This window comes from Apis florea, unplaced genomic scaffold (assembly GCF_048593485.1).
Source record: "Apis florea isolate Af1SG1 unplaced genomic scaffold, ASM4859348v1 contig_2272_pilon, whole genome shotgun sequence".
In the NCBI taxonomy this organism is placed as follows: Eukaryota; Metazoa; Arthropoda; class Insecta; order Hymenoptera; family Apidae; genus Apis; species Apis florea.
In genome coordinates, this window is record NW_028256549.1 from 5897592 (window position 1) to 5919645 (window position 22054).

At 35.1% G+C, this 22054-nt stretch overlaps 2 protein-coding genes across 4 annotated transcripts in view; both read left to right on the forward strand.

Annotated features, from left to right (window-relative positions):
* The window catches only part of LOC116414802 (uncharacterized), a 121442-nt gene extending 118384 nt beyond the window's left edge, over nt 1–3058 (forward strand). The window contains exon 4 of the mRNA XM_031918026.2: nt 2099–3058. Within this exon, the coding sequence (XP_031773886.2) occupies nt 2099–2187 (89 nt within the window). The 3' untranslated portion in view covers nt 2188–3058. The remainder of the gene's footprint in view (nt 1–2098) is intronic.
* Nucleotides 3059–5716: 2658 nt separating this feature from the next.
* On the forward strand, nt 5717–20783 carry Oamb (Octopamine receptor in mushroom bodies). Of its 3 annotated transcripts, XM_012489822.3 has the most exons (9): nt 5773–6201; nt 10271–10408; nt 11118–11216; nt 11294–11421; nt 15246–15383; nt 15917–16199; nt 17377–17538; nt 17860–18170; nt 19194–20783. In XM_012489822.3, the coding sequence occupies exons 1-9, from the start codon at nt 5941–5943 to the stop codon at nt 19309–19311; spliced, it is 1638 nt and encodes a 545-aa protein (XP_012345276.2). In that variant the 5' UTR covers nt 5773–5940; the 3' UTR covers nt 19312–20783. The 3 variants fall into 3 exon arrangements, with proteins under 3 accessions (XP_086773993.1, XP_012345276.2, XP_086773992.1); XM_086917867.1 differs by lacking the exon at nt 15246–15383 and having other exon boundaries at nt 5717–6201; XM_086917866.1 differs by lacking the exon at nt 10271–10408 and having other exon boundaries at nt 5789–6201.
* Nucleotides 20784–22054: the final 1271 nt, after the last annotated feature.

Consider the following 22054-nt stretch of genomic DNA (forward strand, 5'->3'; position numbering starts at 1 on the left):
ATCATTAAATTTTACAACGTATCACGATTGTTTGTGTATACTATCGTTGAATTGAACGTGATTATTAAAAGGAACCATGGAAAAAATTTATTAATTGGCTACCATTATTATTATTATTATGAACCGTCTTCTCCTTTTTCTTTTTTTATTCCTTCGAATTCAGGCAATTCTTCTCGACGATTGAAAATTTATTATAATTTATATTATTTATATTGCGTATTGAATTTTCGAGTGAGAGGGAAAAAATAACATGTTATGATTATTTATTCCTAAGTTGAATTTTCAATGAAAAAGAAAAAAAATTACAGTCAGCCAATCTTTAAGATTCATCCCTTCAACCCTTCGCCATGAAATTCGTGCGACAGTCACGTTTCACTTGTGCAACCTGGATCTGGAGACACGATCGACACGTGGGGATGAGAAACGTGTTCGAAGGTTGGACGAGCAGGAATGGATAACGATCTGTCCATGGATTTTGTCCATTTTTTAAACCCGTTTTTTATTTCCAAACGAATAATTCCGGAGGCACCGGTGAATCGACTCGTAATCCATGTAAAAGACTGTGGGAAGAATTATTCTGGGAAAATGCGCCCGATCTTTTATCCTTTCGGTCAGATTTTCGGTAACAAAAGGAAAAAAGGAAAAAGTATTCGAAACTCGATCGATCGTGCAAGAATTGTAAGAAATAATTGTGAGCTCGAATCGAAGAGTAATTTTTCAGGGATTGTCAATTGCGGATATTAAAAATAATTTGTCTGTGTTAGTTAAATAGTTCTCTATTGATTTTGTAAGAAATAATTTTACGAAATTATATTTTACGAATAATTCTCGTACGTAAATGAAAAATAAAAAGTATACAACTTTCGTATGTATAAATTTACTAAAAATATGATAGAAATGTTTTCGAGTTATTTTTTCTATCGATATCGTCGAGAATATAATTCGAAACGATTCTTTACGATCGGCAAGTGGAATAGATCTACGTTCGATCGGGCGAGTCTTCCTCCCATTTGATTCCAAATACATTCACGCTTGATTTTTGAAAATGACGATCAATTTGAGGGGGAAAAAAGAAGAAAGAACAAGAAATAAAAGTTTTCCACAGATTTTGGAAGCGATAAATTCATTCGATTTACCCAACAAAATCGAAACGACGCTGCCGATTCGAATGAAACGGTCGATTAGACAGAGCCCTGTCCTATCGACCATTTTAATCACGTGACAACGAGCCGTTCTCCACGGTCAATTACCGAGTAAAAAAAGGTAAAGAACGTGCGTCTGTCGGTCCCAATTATTGTACACGAACGATTTTTCGAGAGGAAAGGGAGAGGGAGAAATGGCAACAAAGACAAAAGATGGATGTGAACGAAAATGGTGTGCCTTAATTCGCCGAGTGAAGCCTCCCGTGAATTCGCATTTCAGCGATCCTTGTCCACCGCCAACGCGGTTTCCGGCTGCTGCGTGAACGAAATCATCTTTCGACCATGGTGCACATCGAGCTGCTCAAACACTTTATTCGAATTAACGCGAATGTGGAAACGTTCGCTCTGGAATTTTTGATAATTTTTCCCCTCTTTTATTTCTTTTCTCTCTTTTTTTTTTTTTAATGGAGAATTTTTCATGATACATATTGTCATGCGTGACAATATGGAGAATATCCATTGTCTGGTGACAATATGGAGAAATTTTAGTTTTTTTTTTTTTTTGATTGATATTTGATTATCAATATATATATATATATATTATCTTTCAATTTAATTCCATCTTCAATTCGATTCATTTATTCAGATATTTTACATATTTCATAAAAAAAAAAAGAAAAAGAAATTACTTAAACTCTACTTAAAACCTTTCGCAAATTACGTAAATTACATAACGAAATTTTGAAAATAAATAAGTTTAAAATATTATTAAACGAGACCCTCTTAATAACCTTAAGTGAAATTCACCAAACAAACAAACAAACATATTTGCAACGTTAAATAAACAATAATAACAAGAAAACAAGATTACGGATGGGGATTTAAATGAATTTAAATCTTTTCATTTTCAACACATTTCTTTCATCATATTTCAAGCCAATATTTCTCTCTTCCAGATTCCACGAAACACGGAAACCCCCCCGCAACACGGTTCTTCTTCTCCACGTTTGGAAGGCAAGAAGACGATCCACCGGCAACCCTCTGAAAATAATGCGAGCAAAGCGTATCGAGGAGGAGACGCGCTTCAGACTGCTGAGATACACGCACCGCGCCAAGTGTCGAAAGATCATCTGATCATCCTCCCCCGCAATCGAGTCGAAACGATCGATCGTCATCCACTCGATCTCTCCTCCCGCGAAGGGGAGCAACAAGGGCGCGTGTGTCTGTGCGGTGATCGAGGGACCGGAAATCGAGGGCTGGTGACGCGGAAGAATACTCTCGTAATTGTAAACTGAGCGACTATCGATCCGGTTTGGCGGGGAACGCCAAATAGGGATCGTTCTTCCTCTCGATTTTGGGATAAACGCACGGTGGAAGAGGACGATGAGCATCCGTGAAGGGAATGAATTGTGTGTGTGTGTGTGTGTGTGTGTGTGGTCGAACGAATTTTGGAGATAATTGAAACAAAAATCGTCGAAGAGGTTTGAAGATTTGTTGGACCGAAGAGAGCTGAGATGACAGTGAATTGAATAATGCGGTAGGGCATTTTTGTTTAGGGGAGGAAAAGTCGTGTGAAGGGGATGTAGCGAGATTTTTGTGTTTGGGTTTAGATTTTAGCGAATTAAACCGTTTTGATAAAATATTTTCAAAGTGTTGGAAGATTTTAGTGATTTTGTTGATCGTGGGATCAGAAAGGTTTTTGGAAAAAGGAAATTGGAACTGATAAAATTATTTAAATTGTGTCGAGACTAATTGAAATTTTTTTATAAAAAAAAAAGTTGAATGAATGAAACGAGATTTATAGGCAATTTTAATAAGTGTTATAATTAAGGGTGTTGAAACGATTTTTAAACAAAAATTAAAAAATAACAAAAGAACGAAATTTTAATAAAGCCAAGAAACTGTTTTAAAAAAAATTAATAAAACATTATTTTAACGATATTGAAAAAAAAAAAAAGATGATATAAATAGTAGAAAATTTTCAAGAGGAGGAAGCAAGATGGAATATTAATAGTAAAAAAGGGATCTTTGGAATTCGTTAAGCTCTCAAAGTTAGAGGAAGAAACAATAGCCTGAAATTTTCCGAATACTTAGGAAAGCTCGTTAAAGTGGAAAAGGAAAGAGAAGCTTAAAGTCTGTAACTATCTAAAAGGAATTCAGAAAGTCTTCAAAGATTGTAACAAGAAAAAAAAAAAGAAAAAGCAAGATTATTGAAACTTTCTCATTTGTCAAAGTTTGTCCATCGTTCGAGATCGATTATAGAAAGGAATACCGTTCTCCGTTACTTCGTCCATTATCTGAATATTCTTCTTAACTTCAAATTCGAATTCGACGAGTCGCAAAAGATTATTTAATTTTTCTTCAAAGATTCGAAAAGGTATTTCAGGAACGATTAAGAAACAAATTCTAGAAAATTTTATGGAATTTTATCTATGCAAGAGAGACGCACAAATTCAAATTATTGAAAGGGGTTATTCGAGTAAAGTTTTGGAATAGAAAGAGTCATCGTGACAAATTTTTCGTCACTGGTGCCAAAAGGAAATCCTCGTAAATCATCGATTTCTCGTCGATCGCAAACTTAATAATAAGAGAGAGTTGGAAGAAGTTTTAAAAAAAAAAAAAAAAATAATAACAGTAAAGCAATAACAAAACTCCTCTGTTTTTTAATCTAAGAAAATAGATTCTGAGAATTGGAAGGACTGGTGCTGCTCGATCGCGAATAATTATTCTTATTAAAATTCTCCAATTACCAGGCCAGTGTGGAAATTGTGAAAGAAAGAAGAGGGAAAATTAATTTAAACGAGCGGGCAAAGCGTTTCTCTTTTATTAAGGGATAAAAATCAATCAAAAGCAATAATTGTAGAGAAACTGTCTGAGAGGAGAAGCGTCAAAATGTTCCTTTACACGAAGAACAATTAATTGTTATTGTTAAGATTAATCTAAATATCGAAGGGAGAGATTGAAAAAAAAAAAAAAAAAGAGTATCAGAATATCAAAAAAAATCCCCCCTAAATTTCTTTCCCTCTTCTTGAATCTTCAAATCGACGAATTTTTCAAATTGGAAGAAGGTTAAAGGAATAGGTGCATCGAATAAAGGGGTGGAGAGTCTCCAGTGGCCGAAACATGAGGGAGGAGCCGATAGGTGGATCGAACGAGCAACGTCAGCAACGTGTCGTCACGATAAGCGGAAGAAAGAATCGCCGAAATTCCTTTCGAGGAGGACGACGAACGAGCGCCATTGTCGACAATTCGAGGCGGAAGTGGATGTCTGCTCGGACGAAGGGGATGAAGAAACACCTCTTACAGGGGACGGTTTAAATGGGATCGAGGTGAAGCCTCGTTTCAATCCGTTTGAAAAGAGGAGGGGGAGGTGGAAATTAGCAGAGGAAGGGGTGGGAATAATTGGACCGGAAGTGTCCTCCGGAAGGAGAGCGTGGGCCGGTAATAGGATTTCAATTTCGATCGATAAAAATTCTCGATAAAAATTTCTATCCCGGTAATAATAATTTCGAGGAATTTTTTTTTTTTTCTCGAAGCGTGGAATTTATATTCGCGGCAGGAAATGAAGAAACTTTTCTTGGAGAAGGAAAACTTAGTGGAACCCGGTTTATCCTAATATCCGAGTGTATTTATCCTCGGCGCGTTTATTCTCGAAGAGAATAATAATTTCAGGGTTCTTCCTGAAATTCTCGAGAACGAGACAGCACGAATCGTGGATGAGCAAAGCCTCTGTTTAAGAGACATACACACGAACACATACAACAGTGTGAAATATTGTTTAAATTTAAGAACGTTTGTGGACGATGTGAAGAAGAGAATACGAGTAATTTTTTTGGAATGATAAGAAAAATGAAGGTGGTGTGATTAGATCGATCGATCTGAGATAATTCTAGACCGATCCGTTTTAGAGTCTAGTTTCGAATTGAACGAGGAGTGGACGAAACAATAAGGAAAATCAGACGGCGAGAAGGTGGGTGTGAAACGAAAAGGAATCGAGGAAAGGAGGGAAGGGACGAGCTTTTGTCGCCAACGATGGCGTTTGTCGAGGGTGAATGGTGAATCTCGAACGCGCTAATAGGTTTAATTGTTCTTTTTTGGAGGAGGATTGAACGAGCTGGTGGAAAAGAGGAAATAGCACGATTTCGAAGGTAATTTTAGATAAAGGAGGAAAGATTGCAAAGGTTGCTAGACCGTTTAATTGAGAAAATTGACGGGAAAAGGAACTGTGCTGGAGACTATCAGGGGGGGAAAGGGGGAAAAAATCATTCGTCGTTTAAAAACTTCCTCTCAACATTATGATCGAATTCCTTTTATAAAAGATTAAATTAAATTCTCCAAAAAATCAAGAAAAACCTAACCCCTAACGATCTAACCTCAAAAGTAACCTGCATAGCATGTTTCTCGAAACAACCGAGCAAAAACGAACGAATCAAGCATAAATAAATAAGCGGGAAAGCGACCTAACCTCAAAACAAAACGACAGATAAAAAGAAACCTAACCTAACCTCGAAAGAAACCTAAATAAAATTCCTGAGAACAGCGAATAGACCGACCAAACGAATAAAAATACAAATATAATAGGAAAGCGAAACGGATCGATCAGCGATGATCCCAGGATTTCGAAAGGATCGATGATCGAATCGATCGATCGACAGTCGTATCGTGATGGAGGTGCAGGCGATCGGCCGTCGGTTTTCTTCCGGTGAGATCGTTGCACGAGAGTCGTTGTTCGGCGCGTTGTTCAGCCGGAAGTGGTCTGAGATGGTTCGAGATTCGGCGCGACAGCTTGCCAACTAAAATGCGAGAGCTGAACGCGACCGCATGTGCTGCCCTTTACGAGCGCGTCGAGTGGTCCGGACCGTGGATCCTGGTTACCCTGATCGTGCTCGCGATAGTGAACGTGATGGTGGTTCTGGGCAACGTGCTCGTGATACTCGCTGTCTATCATACGAGCAAGCTGCGAAACGTGACGAATATGTTCATCGTTAGCCTCGCGGTGGCGGATCTGATGGTCGGTCTGGCCGTGCTTCCGTTCAGCGCCACGTGGGAGGTTTTCAAGGTGAGCTTTTTTAATTCCATTTGTATACGATCTAATTACTTCTGCGTTTTTAATTCTGTATTGAATTAGCGCGCGTGGAATTTTGTTTTCCTCGAGGAGTTTAAATTTGGCGCCCTTCTACTAGAGTAATTATATCGAGAAAATGGCGGAAAAGCAAGACAAAATGGCAACGTGGTGGAGTTAAATTACAAATCGAAAGTGGCATTTAATAAGATAAAATTGAATTTTTGCGAGAAAAATTTCATTTTTCATAATTAGTAATTACATTCTCACGCTTTTCACATGAAAAATTGAAATTCTATTTGCGTTTCTATTATCTAACTTTTAATATATCTTACGTAATATAACATATTTTTTATACGTATCAATTAAATACGTAAAAGTCCCCAATCTATTAATAGCCATTATCTTTATATAAGTTTTTTAGCTTCAGGCAAATATTTTAACAAAAATCATAAACAATCATAATCTTTTCTCAAAACAAACTGGATAGTACATTATATAAAGAAAAACATCAAGTTTCAAGGATATTTAACCAATTTCACAATTTTTGCTTTAAGCAATATTTGCAGATACATAATTGGCAATTCTCTCGAGCAATTCTTTCAAAAATCTCTCGAAATATAGAAAGCTCGATCTTGTGCATCGAAAACACATACCAAAAAATCCTTTCCCAGCCGCGTTCGCGAAGCAATATCACGCTTTATACCTCGAAATTAAAAGCGCCTCCACGTCGAACGAATTTCAAAGAAAGACCGGAAACACCGCACTGATTTTTCATCGTTGCGTGTCGAACCTTTGATCTCTCGTCCGTTCGATCATTCATCGATCGTTCCATTCTCTCTCTCTCTCTCTCTTTTTTTCCCTCCATTCTTTCTTTCTTTTTTCTCCCCCCCTTGCAACGTGCAAGAAGACTAGGATAATGGCGCGAATCGAGGCGAGGCGGCCACGATGATGAGTTGGCGAGTTCCATCCGATGACGGATCCCGAGTTTCTCGAGTGTTCTCGACCGCGAATCTGCATCGAAATTCGAAACTTCGTGATTTGAGGAGCGACGATGCGCGAATCGCAGCCTGTTAAACGTTCGTGTGGCGTTTCAATGATTTTCGACGGACACTTTTATTCCTATCTTTTCTTTTCCCCTTTTGGCTTTTCCTTTTTCGAAAATTTAAAAAGTCAAGGCGTTCGAGTTTATGTTAGCATAACTTTGAATAAAAATTTTCATCGCGAGAAATTATTCTCGAATCGCACGTATACGAAATAATGAAATCGTATTTTAGATGGAATCTTTTCAGTTATGCAAATGTTCGAAATTGAGGGATGATTTCGATAATGGGCAGAAAGGAGGAATAATTAACATTTCATTTTATAACATTCATATACGCGTCACAACAAATGTACCAAGCATATTCGTTTCCCTTCGTTCATTATGCTTTACAATTACTATACTAAATGCAATAATATTATACGCACAACGATATTGAAAAATAATAAAAAGAAGAGGAGGAAGAAGAAGCACAACTCCATCCCACGATCGTTAACGAAATCACCCTCGATGTGTCGAATTACGTCCAAATCCAATTACAGAAACCCGAGAAAAACTCGCCTCCCTCAATTAGCTAAGAGAGGAGGAAAGGTGCTGGTATTCAAAAAATATCTCAATTACAATTATCTCAACCCCTTCGAATCGATACACGCCCCGCCATCCAGTGGCAAAAAAAAAGTAAAAAAAAAAAAAAAGAAGCGCGAGAAAGTGAAATAACCGTGAAGAAGAGGGGTGGGTGGGTTAGGCGCAACAGTTTGCTCTCGTCCTTCCTTCCTTCCTTCCTTCCTTCCGTCGCAATTCAACCCTCGAAGGATGAACGTTTCTCGGGGTTGGATTTCTGGGGAAGATTGTCGCGCTGGAATTTGGATTTAAAGTTGGATCCGTGAAGAAAGTTATAATAATAATATTTTTACGATCTTTCACCGTGATGTGAAAATAAAAATCCAGACAGGCTTGAGAGATTGGAATCTTTGTATCTCGATGATCTGTGTTGCGTGTATAAAGTAACAACACTTCATTGAAAGTGAATGCACAATGATATATTTAATTAATATAATGCGAACATTTAACATTTAACAATTGAATTAAATTTTTCAAAAGGATTAAAAAAAGACGGAAAATTAAAGCAACAGTTAGGTACACAAAATCGATATCAAATTTCGTTTAAATTTCCAATATATTTCGAATCGAGGAACGAGTTAATTAAACATCCCTCGAAACACACCAGTGGTCATTATTAATAACGGCCGTGCATCGTTATCGCGAGGGAGGGGTTAGATTAATCGAATCGAACAAGAGCGTGGACAGGAGGGTCGAGGATAATAACCGAAACAGGTGGTTGAATCGTGCACGGCACGAGCTCATGGGGATGCATTATGCGCAGCACCCCGTGGAGAGAACGAGATGTCAGCTTCTTAGCTCGGGGGTAACGTGTAATCGTGGCCAATGGCCAAGGTTGATGACAGATTGATGGTATAATCGAAATCATTCGTGTGTTATGAAATTGAATTATTATTCGAAAAATAGATAATTGGAATTAGAAATGGTGGTGGAAATTTTTGAATAGAGTAATAATAAAAATTTATGGAATTTTTGATTGATTTTGAAAATATCTCCTTTTCAAATTATTTTTTATATACTTATGATTGTAATTATTATAGGATATTATTATTGGATTGACATTACTGTTAATATTGGGATTATTCTGTGATTGGTATTGTAGCTTCCATGAAGTTAATTAGATTTGAAGGTATAATTATAATATTCTTAAGCGTCCTCTTTCCATCCATGCTCGAGATTAAAATTATATAATTGATTAGTAAGATTCGAAGGGGAAATTGGAAGATTGAAATATCGGGAAAGGAGGTATAAGAAGTGGAAGAGTACACTCGATCAGTTTTCAATTTATCTTGGAACAATGCAAAGATAAATTGGAAAACAATTAAGGCCACTTTTCCACTTTTCTCCAATGATCCAATTTATTTTCGAATTATCCTAATTAATTAAATTATATTTAATCAAAAATTACGATTGGATGTTATATTTAAGACGAAGCATTCATTAAAATTAATTATAATAATCAAACGGATCTTTATAATTTCATTGAGTCAAGAATGAATATAAACCCTTATGAAAAGTTTGAATGAAACAATAATTTACAAAGTCAAAATTGTATCGTAAAATAAACAAAAAAAATTCATTGGAAACAATATATAATCCTAATTCGTTTCCATAAATATTTTTTCAACGAATCAAAAACACCAGCTAGAAGAAACACGACGCTCGACGAATGCACAAAGTCTCGAAAAACGCTTCGTTTGAAAACGTAAGTTCACATCCTCGTGCATTATGTATCGTATATACGAATTCGAGCGACATTCTCGAATCAAGCTTGCTCGTATGGATAGGATATATATATAAAGAGAGAGAGAGAGAGAGAGAGAGAAATTATTGGTTTCGAGGAAAGACGAGGAGATTGAAACGCAGAGTAAAAGATGGATAAAGGTATTGTACAGCAGGCATAGAGGGATGTATCGAAACGTGGATGGATGAACAATGCTGAGGTCCGTCTAAAATGAAGGAAACGAGAGGATAACGAGAAGCCATAGTGGAAAATTTATATACGGTATATAGAGGGGAAGTGCTTGGATATATCTTTCAATTTTTAGGTTAGGTATTTCTTACAAACCCATGTTTAATCCTTTTTTGAATTATTTCATTCATTTATTTATTTATCACATAATTTTCAAAAATTTCAAAATTTCAAAATTCTCTTCGAGAAATTTCTTTCGAACTGGACGAGAGTTTGAGCTTTGAGAAGATATTTGAAAATTTCAAAATGCAAAAAACGCACCGTTTGTTTAATCGATAAATGATCGATTCGAAATTTCCACGAAATATATTTCATTATCGTGTACGTGCGCATAGCATAGCGAACAATGTCTCGCCAATTGAAAGACGAGTCGGGACGTTCAAAATAGATTTCGAAACCTAATGGATTCCTCTGCGATTCGGCTTTCAAAGGTCTGGATATTCGGTGATCTATGGTGCTCCATCTGGCTGGCGGTCGACGTATGGATGTGCACCGCGTCGATATTGAATTTGTGCGCCATCAGCCTGGATAGATACTTAGCTGTGACCAGGCCAGTCAGTTATCCTCAGGCAAGTACCATTTACCGATTATTCGATTTCGTGGAACAGGTGTACGATGAAACGCTCGATGAAGCCATTTGTCCCCTACTCGGTTACTCCCCTCACTTATACACAGCGTTCTGTTTCTGTCGAATGGACAATGAATTCGACGTTTCCAGCTTGGAATGGCTTAATTGATCGATCGAATTGCTCGACGATCGTGAAACATTCGAATTCACGCTCGATTCATTATTTTACATTAATTCATCATTGCCAGAAATTGGAAAAATAGAGAAGATAGACGTGACATCAAATTAGGAAGATTTCTAATTTTCAATCGTCACGTTTCCTAATTTATTTCAAGTTTGAATAAAAATAATTTTAAAAGTTTTAGCTTAACTAAAAAATTAAAAATCAAAGAAAGTTTTAATTGCGTTCTCTAAGAATCTCCACAAATATTTTGAAAAATTTCCAATTAGATAAAGATACTTCTCGTCGTTTCTGAATGAACACCTAACCTAATATACCCAATTTTAATAAAAAAAAGAAAATTAAAAAAAGTTTCCAAAGTTATTCCCACGTCCAAGAAGTACGCTCTAATTTTTTTTTTTTTTATAAATTGAATTAAATTTCCATCACTTTACATCAATCAAACAAATCCTTAAATCTTTAAATTAACAAATCATTCGTTAATTCAATTAATTAAAATGAATTTTCACTTTGAATTTTCGAAATCTAGATCATGTCGCCGAGGAGAGCGAGGCTGCTGGTGGCAACCGTGTGGATCTTGAGCTTCGTCATCTGCTTCCCACCCCTGGTCGGCTGGAAAGACAAACGGGTAACTATCAGCAATTTAGCAAGCTCGTTAGCAACGTGTCCACTCTTTCTTCTAACCTTTTTCTCGCCCTTCTTCAGTCTCATCCCGCGTACAACATGACGTTTGCTCAAAACGGGCCGTTCAACACCACCACCATCCTTGTCCCCGTGAAACCGTGCCCTTGGATCTGCGAGCTGACCAACGATGCCGGCTACGTCGTTTATAGGTGAGCAAAGTTTTGCGAATCATTCTCGCAAAACTGCAGAATTATTATTACTTTTTCTTCCGTTTCATCTGGAGGATGCATGCAGGTGGTGATTTTTCAAAGAGAGTTGAAAAGTTCTTCTTTGAAGTGGAGAATTTGAAGCGAGGAATCAGGACGTAGGGGGAGGGAGGTGTTTTAAGGAGTTTTAGTGAAAGAGTTTGTGTGATGGGGATGAAAATTTTAGAGACAATTGAGATACAAGGATGAAATTGGAATGGAAATTATTTTGAATTTTTTGCAGAATGTAAATTTAGTTAGGAAGATAATAAGAAGATGAAAATTGTTTGAGTTTTTTTGGGGGGGATTTTAGAGAAGATTAGATATTTTGGTAGAGATTTGTTAATTTGTAAAACTGTTGGATTGGAAATTGTGATGTTTGAATTTTTGAGATGGAGTAATATTAAAGGAAGTCAAAAGTTGAGATAATACCGGTACTTTTTGAAGAGAGAGTTTGTGAGGTAATTTGGGTGAAAATTTGTGTTTGAATTCTCTGGGCTATAAATTTGAGAGTGAAGAATCTTAATGAAGATTAAGATTACTTGTTAGAAAACTATGGAGGTGATCGGGGTGAGGAAACTTTTTAAAAGGATTTGCAGGCTAATTGGGATGAAAATTTTAAGGATTTGAATTTCTTGAAGAATGGAGAAGATCATTAATTAAGATAATTGGTTAATTAAAGAGATTTGGTATGTTAATTTTTTGCAAGAGATTTATAGATTTATTTAACTTTTCAAAATTTTAAGATTTAAATTGTTTGGAAAGTAGAAAATTATAACCATAAGGGAGATTGGAAGTATAAATTGGATCGATTTGTAAGATAAACAAGATGGAATTAGGTGCGAGTTGTTTCAATTTGGAAAATTGAAATAATCGAAATCAGAGTTTAAATAGTGTGCTGTAAATCTTACAGCTTGAATTCGTAGAATTAGAAAATATAGTTTTGAGACGAGGATCGTAAAGTTTCGTTTCTTACATACTAGAACATTTCGACGTGTTGCCACTTTAACACTGTAAGTTATGATACCTCGAGGCTTTGATAGTTGAAATATTATGATATCCCGACGCTTTGATGCTTCAGAGTTTCGAAACACCTGCACCTGGATTCGTACTTAATCCCACAGTTTCAACATTAACTTTGTCAGTCAGAATTATTAATGGGGAATATTCGAATTCGAGGGATCTTATTAATTGGAATAAAAGATTCAAGACTTTCCAAGTGGAAACTTTAAAATTCCATTTGATGGAAATTTTTAAATTTCACCGTCTCGATATTTCAGAATTCCAAAAGTTCCACAACTTTGCCACAAATTTATTAAATTTTTTTAAAATTCCGAAAAATTCTCTTTATTGTAAAAATTATAAAAATCCCCAAATTTATTTAATCAATTATACGTATCCTTTCTTTCGAGAACTAACTCTCTATGCTACTTCCAAAATTCCACGTTTCAAACCCTCTAACAGGTCGATCTCGTCGCTCGAACATTGCCGAACACGATATTTTCTCGATCGAATCGCGTAACACGAGAACACAACGAACCAAAATTACACGCGTAATCGAGCGGACGTGATCCGCGTTGAAAATTATTAAGCCGTGGAGAAGAGTTAGGTCTGAATTTTCTGGCAAACATCGCGTCTATTCTTGCCGTGTTATCGCGATCGGCGTGTTCATCAATCCACGCCGGTTTATGCCCGACGTTGCATCTAAATCAGCTACTGAGTAGACGGTTAATGTTCCATCCTTGTGCCAGATAAATTTACGGGCCCCGGTGTTATCATTTTCACTTTGCCCGTGATATTTCAAACCTTTCCACTGTAAAAGTAAAATTCATTAGGAGGAATTATAATCGGTGATGTAATGAAAAAAACGTTTTGTGAATTGTTTGAGATACGATTTTCTTCAAAATTCAAAAGTCTTGGACTTTTTTATAAAATAATTACTCGATACCGTGAAAAGGAATTGATTTTCTTTGTGTAATGTTATCGAATTCAATCGTGAATTTTAAAATCAGAATTTAATTTTAGTATTTGAAAGTATTTGAAAATTTCTTTTATCAAAATATTTAAATACATCTGTGTTTTGACCAAACACTTTGTAAATTAATTTTCTGTCACGATTCAAAATCAATTCTAACATTTCTAAATTTATTTTCCCAATATATCAAGATTGATTTTCTGTCTAATATTAAATATCTTTTTCTTCCGTTAAATCGTTAATTCGATTCGAAGTAAAAAAAATCATCGATCCCGATTTACAAATTTGATTAAAAAAATAATTGTTGTATCGCGAGAAAATCTATAATATTAATTCCCCGCCTAAAATACACAATAAAATTCATTAGATCGTGCAATTTCATAGCGTAGAGTTCATTTCGCTTTTTCCATCATGGCGATCGAAAGATAGAAGATAAAGCGCCCTCTATTCATCGGCATCTATTGTGAGCGTGTCAACAAAGGGGCACAACTTGATCTCTTATCTGATACAAAGAGCAATACTGTAGACAAACAGTAGCTTTATCCATAGACACGAAGTTTACAAGGCTATCTGCGAGCGAGCGTTTCGTATCTTTCCATCCTGGCCTCGTGTAGAAAAAGATATGTCAAAGCGAAACTGGAAATTCAATGAAACCTACACCAGTATGCGTGTGTGTGTGCGTGTGTGTGTGCGTTTTCGATACGGTGCTTCCCCCTGTCGTCATTTCAATTGCGAAGATGAAATATGTGTTACATAGAATGAAAAACGTAACGGTAGTTCCATTTTGTTTCAGAGAGTTTATAGCATAATTGAAAACACATTTTGTATTGAAAAATTAGTTTCGACAAAAGATAGTATATACGAAATTCCCTTACTTAGTTCTTTCTTTTTGTGAAAAATTATTATGCATGTATGTATTTAGAGAGAGACAGGAGGTATTAAAGATGAAAGGTGAAAAATTATAACAGAAATTAGAAAAGAAACGTCGAATGAAATGATAAAACATGATACAGATATAAAAAAAATAATAGAAAAAGAGAAATTAGAATAAAAGGGAAAATGAAAGAAGTAACAAAAAGTAATAAAAATGAATTTAAAATTAAGAAAGAAATGAATGAGTGCTTAAAAGAAATATGTATGTTACATATATCATAAAATCTACAGGAAAATAAAAACAGTTTATTGCTCACACTGGGGTAATTGAAAAGGCAGCTGGTATATAATACACAACTTTGTTCCACTATGAAAAATATTATCCTTTAAATTTTTGCTCCTCCTTTAATTCTTACAACGTGCTATAAATTATTCTCCCTGTAAATTTTATAAAATGCAACATACACCCTTCTTCCGGATGATCGTTTAAAAATAATAAATTTAAAAAAGAGAAATAACGAAAGAAATTGCAAGTATAAAAAAAATAGAAGAAGAAACGTCCAACCATTTAATTTAAAATTAAACTCCATCTTACAATCCATCCAATCTTCAATTACTGCTTAATCACTTTTTTTAATTTTGAATCTCTTATAAAATCTATAAGATAAAATACCACAGCACAATAATCGAAACTAAAAAATAAAATAAGATAAAATTATAATTAATCCTGTCGATTCGAAACGAGACAGAACGAAGTAGGGACTTAACAGGTGGCTCCATTAAACGCGATCCTCGTCTAAGAATGCCCAAGGGAGAGACGACGAACACCATCCCTATCTTGAAACGAAATTATCCTCTCTCTCTCTCTCTCTCTCTCTCTCTCTCTCTTCTCTCTTCTTCTTCTTCTCTAAAGCCAGCTAAATTAAAAACTTATTTGCAGCGCTCTTGGTTCTTTCTATATACCGATGCTGGTCATGTTGTTTTTCTACTGGAGGATCTATAACGCGGCCGTCTCCACCACAAAGGCTATTAATCAAGGCTTCCGCACGACAAAGAGTTCGAAAATGTTTGGCTCTAGGTAAAATTGAGTCCAGTATTTAAATTGTTGAATATGGATGGTCTGATTCGATAAGTGGACAGAATCATTCAGAATTAAGTTAACTGTATTAAATGTAGGAATTATTAAATCTACTCTTCTAATTATTTTATTATTAGAATTTTGAATTATAGAAATCAATTTTAATTTCACGATTTCATGAATAAATCAATTGTTGAAATAGCAAGTAATATTTCATCAATACAAATTATTCACTTTTCAAGTATCATGTTAATTATCATACAATTAATTATCAAAATCAAATTCGCTTAACTTAATCTTTAATTTGTATTAAAAATAAGCAACACGTTGAAATACTAAAATTATATATTACATAAATATGAAATTTTTTGTAATTAATTACCTTTTAATTATAACATCATATAATTTAAAAAATTGTAGACAATTTAAGTCTCATCAATTTATCTCATCTTTAACTCGTTTAAAAAAAGTAAAAAGTTGATATTTAAGACCCATCAATCGTGAAAAGATAAAATGCGCGAATTGTGCCGTAGATTCGACGAAGAGAGGTTGACCTTGAGGATCCATCGTGGCCGAGGAAGCGTGCACAATGGGAGCAACAACGGAAGTCCGAGGAGTCCTGAGTCGAACAGTCGGTGCTCGGTGAAAAGGGAGAAGATAAAAATCTCGGTGTCGTATCCGAGCACGGAGACGTTGAATACAAAGTGTAACACCCTCGAAAGAACGCCATCCAAGTGTTCTCAGACCTCTGTGCATTACAGCAATGGGCAGACGCACAGTCAATTGTGTCCAACCCCGAGAAGCACTCATTTGAAGGTAACTTTGTGATTCGAATGAAAATTCGAATCTCTTAAAATTCTCTTTAATATCGTTCTTTTCTTGTGGAAAATTTTGCAATTATTTAATATTGAAATTGCTGATGCTTTTTCATTGAAAATAATTACACATCAATTCATCATAATAAATTAATATCAAAGATCAAAGAGAAAATAAGGATAAAGATTTTAAAATAAATAATAATAATATTTTGATCACGTTTGTCAAAATATGAATTTCCATAAGTATCTAATGATTAAAAAATTTGTTTTGCATATAACATATAAACAATTCTTCGGAAAAATCGAAATCGAAATATTCTTTGCCCTTCCTTTTTCTCTCGTGCAATTAAATTTTCTGAAATGTAAATCGCGCGAAAGAGAGGAACGTTTACAGAACGCCATAAATATGCATCAACGAAATCTTTGTCCGAGAGTTTTGCACGAATAAAATCCGTCCATCAGAACTTTTTCCATCTTTAACACTTGGCCATAAAAAAGAAGTCAGATGCTATTTCAAAATTCATTCATTGATCTCAGTGAAGTAAAAAATCTATACTTATCAAATAGTGATCAAATAACAAAGTATCATTATTCTTTATTTTTAATTTCGAAGATTATTGTTTTCCAAGCTTAAATAAAAAAAATACATATACGGTAATTACAAAAATACTATTTATGTATTAAATTTTTTAACGCTATTATTGTATGCCTATTTCAATTGAATATTTTCATACGAATAAAAAGGCCTTGAAAAATAATATACGTAAATATTTTTCGTAGCTTATATAATAATCTGAAAGAAAAGCGTTAAGAGATCCAATTTTATGTGACAACAATCGTTAGATTAGATATTTCAAAACAACAACTGCATTCTCCTTTCTCCCGCGTAAGAAACGATAGATAATAGATTTTCTTGTGAAATAAATAAAAGAGGAAAAAAACTTCTCCAAGCCTCGAATCGATAATTTGTCTATCTTTGCGACATCCGATAAAATCCTGAAAATAGCGGGCAGAACGAGCAGAGGGTAGCGAAAATGGGTTTCGATTTTACGATAGAAAACGGATTTCACGATCGTGAAATCGTAAAATTCTGGTGACACGTTGGAAGCGTGTCTCTCGAGGAAAATATCGAGGGAAGGGTGTCGTTAAACGTGGTCTCGATACGTTCGCGACAGGTGAGCGGCATCAACAGGGTTGGAAGCACCAGAAGACCTAGCAGGAGGAACAGCTGCGAGAGTCAAATGATGGGTGATGAGATGTCGTTGCGGGAGCTCGCTCAAGGCACCGAGGAGAAACCAAGGGTGATGAAGATGGGGAAGAGAAATATCAAAGCTCAGGTATTGCACAATCTTTGAAAATGTTGGAAATTGAAAAGAGGAGGGTAATCGATTGATCTAACAGAATGTCTATAATAATTGAATAATATTAAGAGAGTAAAAAAAAACTGATGTGTGATAAATATTTGCACTGTTAACAATTTGTGTAAAATTAAAATAAGATAATTTTAGATACTGGTTCTAAAATCAAGTTATAATTTAACATTACAAGCGAATGAATGATAAAAAAAAAAAAGAAAAAGCAGTTTAATTTAAAAAAGAATAATAAGAATATGAAGAATGTGTATGTTGGAGAATACATGGATTTTATTAATGATCCAGGTGAAGAGATTTCGAATGGAGACGAAGGCAGCGAAGACGCTGGGCATCATCGTCGGCGGGTTCATCCTCTGCTGGCTTCCGTTCTTCACAATGTACTTGGTGCGCGCCTTTTGCCGCAATTGTATCCACCCCACTGTGTTTAGCGTACTGTTTTGGCTAGGCTACTGCAACTCCGCAATAAATCCGTGTATCTACGCGCTGTTTAGCAAGGACTTCCGGTTCGCGTTCAAAAGTATCATCTGCAAGTGCTTCTGCAAACGGCGGACGAACACTTTGAGACGCGGCAGCGATGGAAGTCAATTAGCGATCAGGTGAGTGAGAAAATAGATCTCTTTCGAATCTCTCCAATTGGTTATACAAATATGATTTAACAATAGATGTGATTCAACTTTGACTCTCCACGCTATTTAGTTTTATTTTATTTGCAAATCTCTAACTTCGTCAAACTCTAACACTACAAACTCCCTGAAACTTTCAGTATTATCTCAACCAACTTTCCATAACAGTCTATACTCCACGATAAGACACCCAACAAACTATGCCATTAATATTATAGCTCAACAGGAAACCAATATGGCAATCAATTAACTTTCCGTAACAAGTTGGTAATAGTTAATTATTACGGTATCAATCTAGCATCAAAAATTCTCCATTTTCTAATGATAGAATACAGTATCGATCCATCTTCCACTACAAATTAAATCAAACACTGTGATATTAATCCAATTCACTTTCCACAACGCCAATCTCAATAAAAAAAACCACTACTATCAATTTATTATCTCTACAACAAGAAACTATAGTATCATACCAATCTAACCTTTCACAACAATCCAGTCAACAGGAAACTGTCATAGTAAAAAATCAAACAAGGAAACACTGTGATATTAATCCAATCTTTCTAATAATATCAATTCACTTTCCACAACACCAATCTCAATAAAAAAAAAAACCACTATTATCGATTTACTATCTCTATAACAAGAAACTATTATAGCAACCTAACCTTTCACAACAATCCAGTCAACAAGAAACTGTCATAGTAAGAAATCAAACAAGGAAACACTGTGATATTAATCCAATCTTTCTAATAATATCAATTCACTTTCCACAACACCAATCTCAATAAAAAAGAACCACTATTATCAATTTACTATCTCTATAACAAGAAACTATTATAGCAACCTAACCTTTCACAACAATCCAGTCAACAAGAAACTATCATAGTAAGAAATCACTTACAGTCTATCCGCATCAATCCACAACAAATCATTTCCAAGACAAATTGATCACATTTTGTCAAAAGGTACAATCCACGATTGCTCCATTTGTAGAAACGATCGGAGCCCAAGCTACTCGATGCAGGTGCCCCAACAGGGGGCGTCCATCGACGACTCGGACCCGGACCCAAGCTCAGAACCGACTGTGCATTCGCAGAGCGAGTCGAGATGACTGTAGCGTGCCAGGTGTGGCGCGCAGCGCGTCACCTTCGATCCTAGAACCTCGAAAGTGAGGATCCAATCCTTCTGAGGATTCATTTCGTGCCGCGAAATCGAGCACGACAGAATCGAGTGCGAAAGGATGGACTGGGATTCGCGAGGAAAAACAAAAAAAGAAAAAAAAAAAAACAGTCGAGCTTCTTCGGTGTCTTAACTTTGTTCCGCCAGCTTCGTTGCTATAACGGAAGAGACGTTTTTAAAAAAAAAAAAGATATATTCGCTCAAGCTAGTCGTAGATCGAGACTGAATATAAATAAAAAGAAAGAAAGAAAGAAAGAAAGAAAGAAAGAATGAAGGATTCGGTGTGAGAGATCGTAAAAATGTAAAAAAAAAAAAAAAAAGAAATCTCGCTAGAATTTTAATTGTAGGAAAAATGATGAAGATTGAAAAAGTGGAAGAAAAGAAGAAATAGAGAAAGGACCGTTTCGTAAAGGATTCGTTCAAAGGAAAATAATACGTGTCGATATCTACATATGTGTACCATAACACAACGCAGGTTTGGTTTATACAATTCCAATGCAGCCACGGTTGGCTACCGAAGCTCCCTCTGGCCTCTCAGCTAATCGCCATCGTTGCCGCCATATTGTTTTCCGTAGATTTTTTACCGTTCCTCGTTGGTTATTTGTGATAATAGCGAATTTAAACGATCGCCTTTTGCTGAACACGCGATAATACAGGTGTGTTGTACAGGTTGCTTCAAAAAAACTCGTCGGGATTGTTACGCGGACGGATTTGTTGAGAGACTGTGAGACAGAGAAGCGTGAAAGATTGATACATTGAATTTTGAAACATCCTGTAGGACGATTTTTAATGTAATTTATACAGGTTGTTTCAAAAGTTATTGAGATTATTAGAGATTGTGACTGACTTGTGACTGTGAGCATTGTTTTGGAAGATTGATGTAAGAGTTTTGAAACATCTTGTAATTCATATTATACAGGCTGTTTCAAAAATCAACGGTTGAATAATGTGTTATGTGAAACGTTCCTTCGTAGGACGTGTAATCGAAGTTGTTTGAAACTGTGAAGAGAGTATTGTTGGTTAATGTAAGAATTTTGAAACATCCTGTAGGACGTGTGATCGAGACACGCGCACACACATACACACACATACACACACACACACACACACATATGCCGTGAAAAATAAAAAAGAAAAAGAAAAAAAAGAAAAGAACGTAAGTGTTGTTATAACGATGCCATTTTAAAAAAAAAAGAGGAAAACTTGCGTCGGGATATTTTGTACGGACCCAATTTCGATTCTTTCTCGAACGTTCTCTTTTGATGATCGTACGAGGGAGGACAGAGGGACGTACGAAATCGGCGAGGTTCATTGTATTATGTGATATACCGTCTACAATACGTAACGAAACGAATGGAAGAATAAATATGCGAATAAATCCATGATCGTTGATTCTTTCTGAAATTTGGTTATTTGATCCTAATGCACAATTTTCGATTCTTCTCGGAAAATGGTGGATCAGAGATTTAGAAAATTTTTTTATTCTGATGACTCAAAGAGTTGAAGAACGGTTGAAATTTTGTTTGATCTCTAATATTAAAAACACGAATGATCGAAAATTTGAAGAACTTAAAAAAATTAAGAGGCTTAACATTTCGTAAATTAAAAATTAATTCCATAGTGTGAAACTTCAAAAGATAAAAAAAAAAAAAAAAGATAAGATTTTACAAAATTTTGAAATATAAAGATTTTGTGATTTAAAAAATTACAAAGATCGAGGGTTTGGAAATTTTTAAAAATTATTCAAAATATAAAATTTGTTCGGTATTTCAAACTTAATTAGAATTCCAACAAGCTCGACCAAATATCAATCCGTCAATCTCTCAGGTACGTATAAATAAAATATATATTAATAAAAATACATAAGTTTATGTCGAGATTAGTTATTTCTTTCGATGAATTTCCTTTTTTTCTTTTTTTTTTTTTTTTTTTGAATTTTTAATTCATTCCATCGTTCAAAACAACAAATTTATTTTTAAAATTTAAAATTAAATCAACATTTATCCCTCAATTCCACGATGTATGTATATCCATGATATTATATTACATTCTTCATAACACATGCATAGAAATGGAGATTGGAATCGAATTGAATCGAGACAGAAAAGAGATACGAGTGCGCAGCATTAGATCGAACCATCGTAATTTATTGATCTGCTCTAAAACCGGCGACAATTACATAACGCATGTTGGTCCGTCCACATTTGTCTTAAATCCAAAAATAAATCTCGCAATCGCCGTATTAAGCAAATTTATTTCGATCCAATGAAAAAAATTTCGAAATTATTTTATTTTATTCTTACAACTTTTCGATCATTTTTTTTCTTTTTTTTAATTGACGATAAAAACCAATTTCGATACTTTTCAAAAAGAAAAAGATATTAAATTTTTTTCTTAATTTCAATGTCACGAAAATATCGCAAAATTTAGAATGCAAAAAGGATAAAGAAGAAGAAAACCGGAAAAAAATTCCTTTAGTTCTTAAGAATTAATTATACAGAGACATGGGTGAATGGACGAAGTGAAAGGATTTTTGGCAAGAAATGCAGACTGGAACGAAGAAGGAGGAAAGGACAGAGAGAGAAAAAAGAAATGTGTGTTTTATGGGTCAGAGGATCGTCGACACGATGAATCGACTGGTCTTTTACCTTTTGTTCGCGTCATCGAACAAAATT

What these genes read in the sequence shown, in the direction of transcription:
- Oamb (XM_012489822.3), top strand. Translation starts at nt 5,941, where the DNA reads ATGCGAGAGCTGAACGCGACCGCATGTGCTGCCCTTTACGAGCGCGTC. An exon ending in TCGGCTGGAAAGACAAACGG is followed by an intron (nt 11,217 to 11,293) that starts GTAACTATCAGC and finishes GCCCTTCTTCAG; the next exon opens with TCTCATCCCGCGTACAACAT. An exon ending in GCCGGCTACGTCGTTTATAG is followed by an intron (nt 11,422 to 15,245) that starts GTGAGCAAAGTT and finishes ACTTATTTGCAG; the next exon opens with CGCTCTTGGTTCTTTCTATA.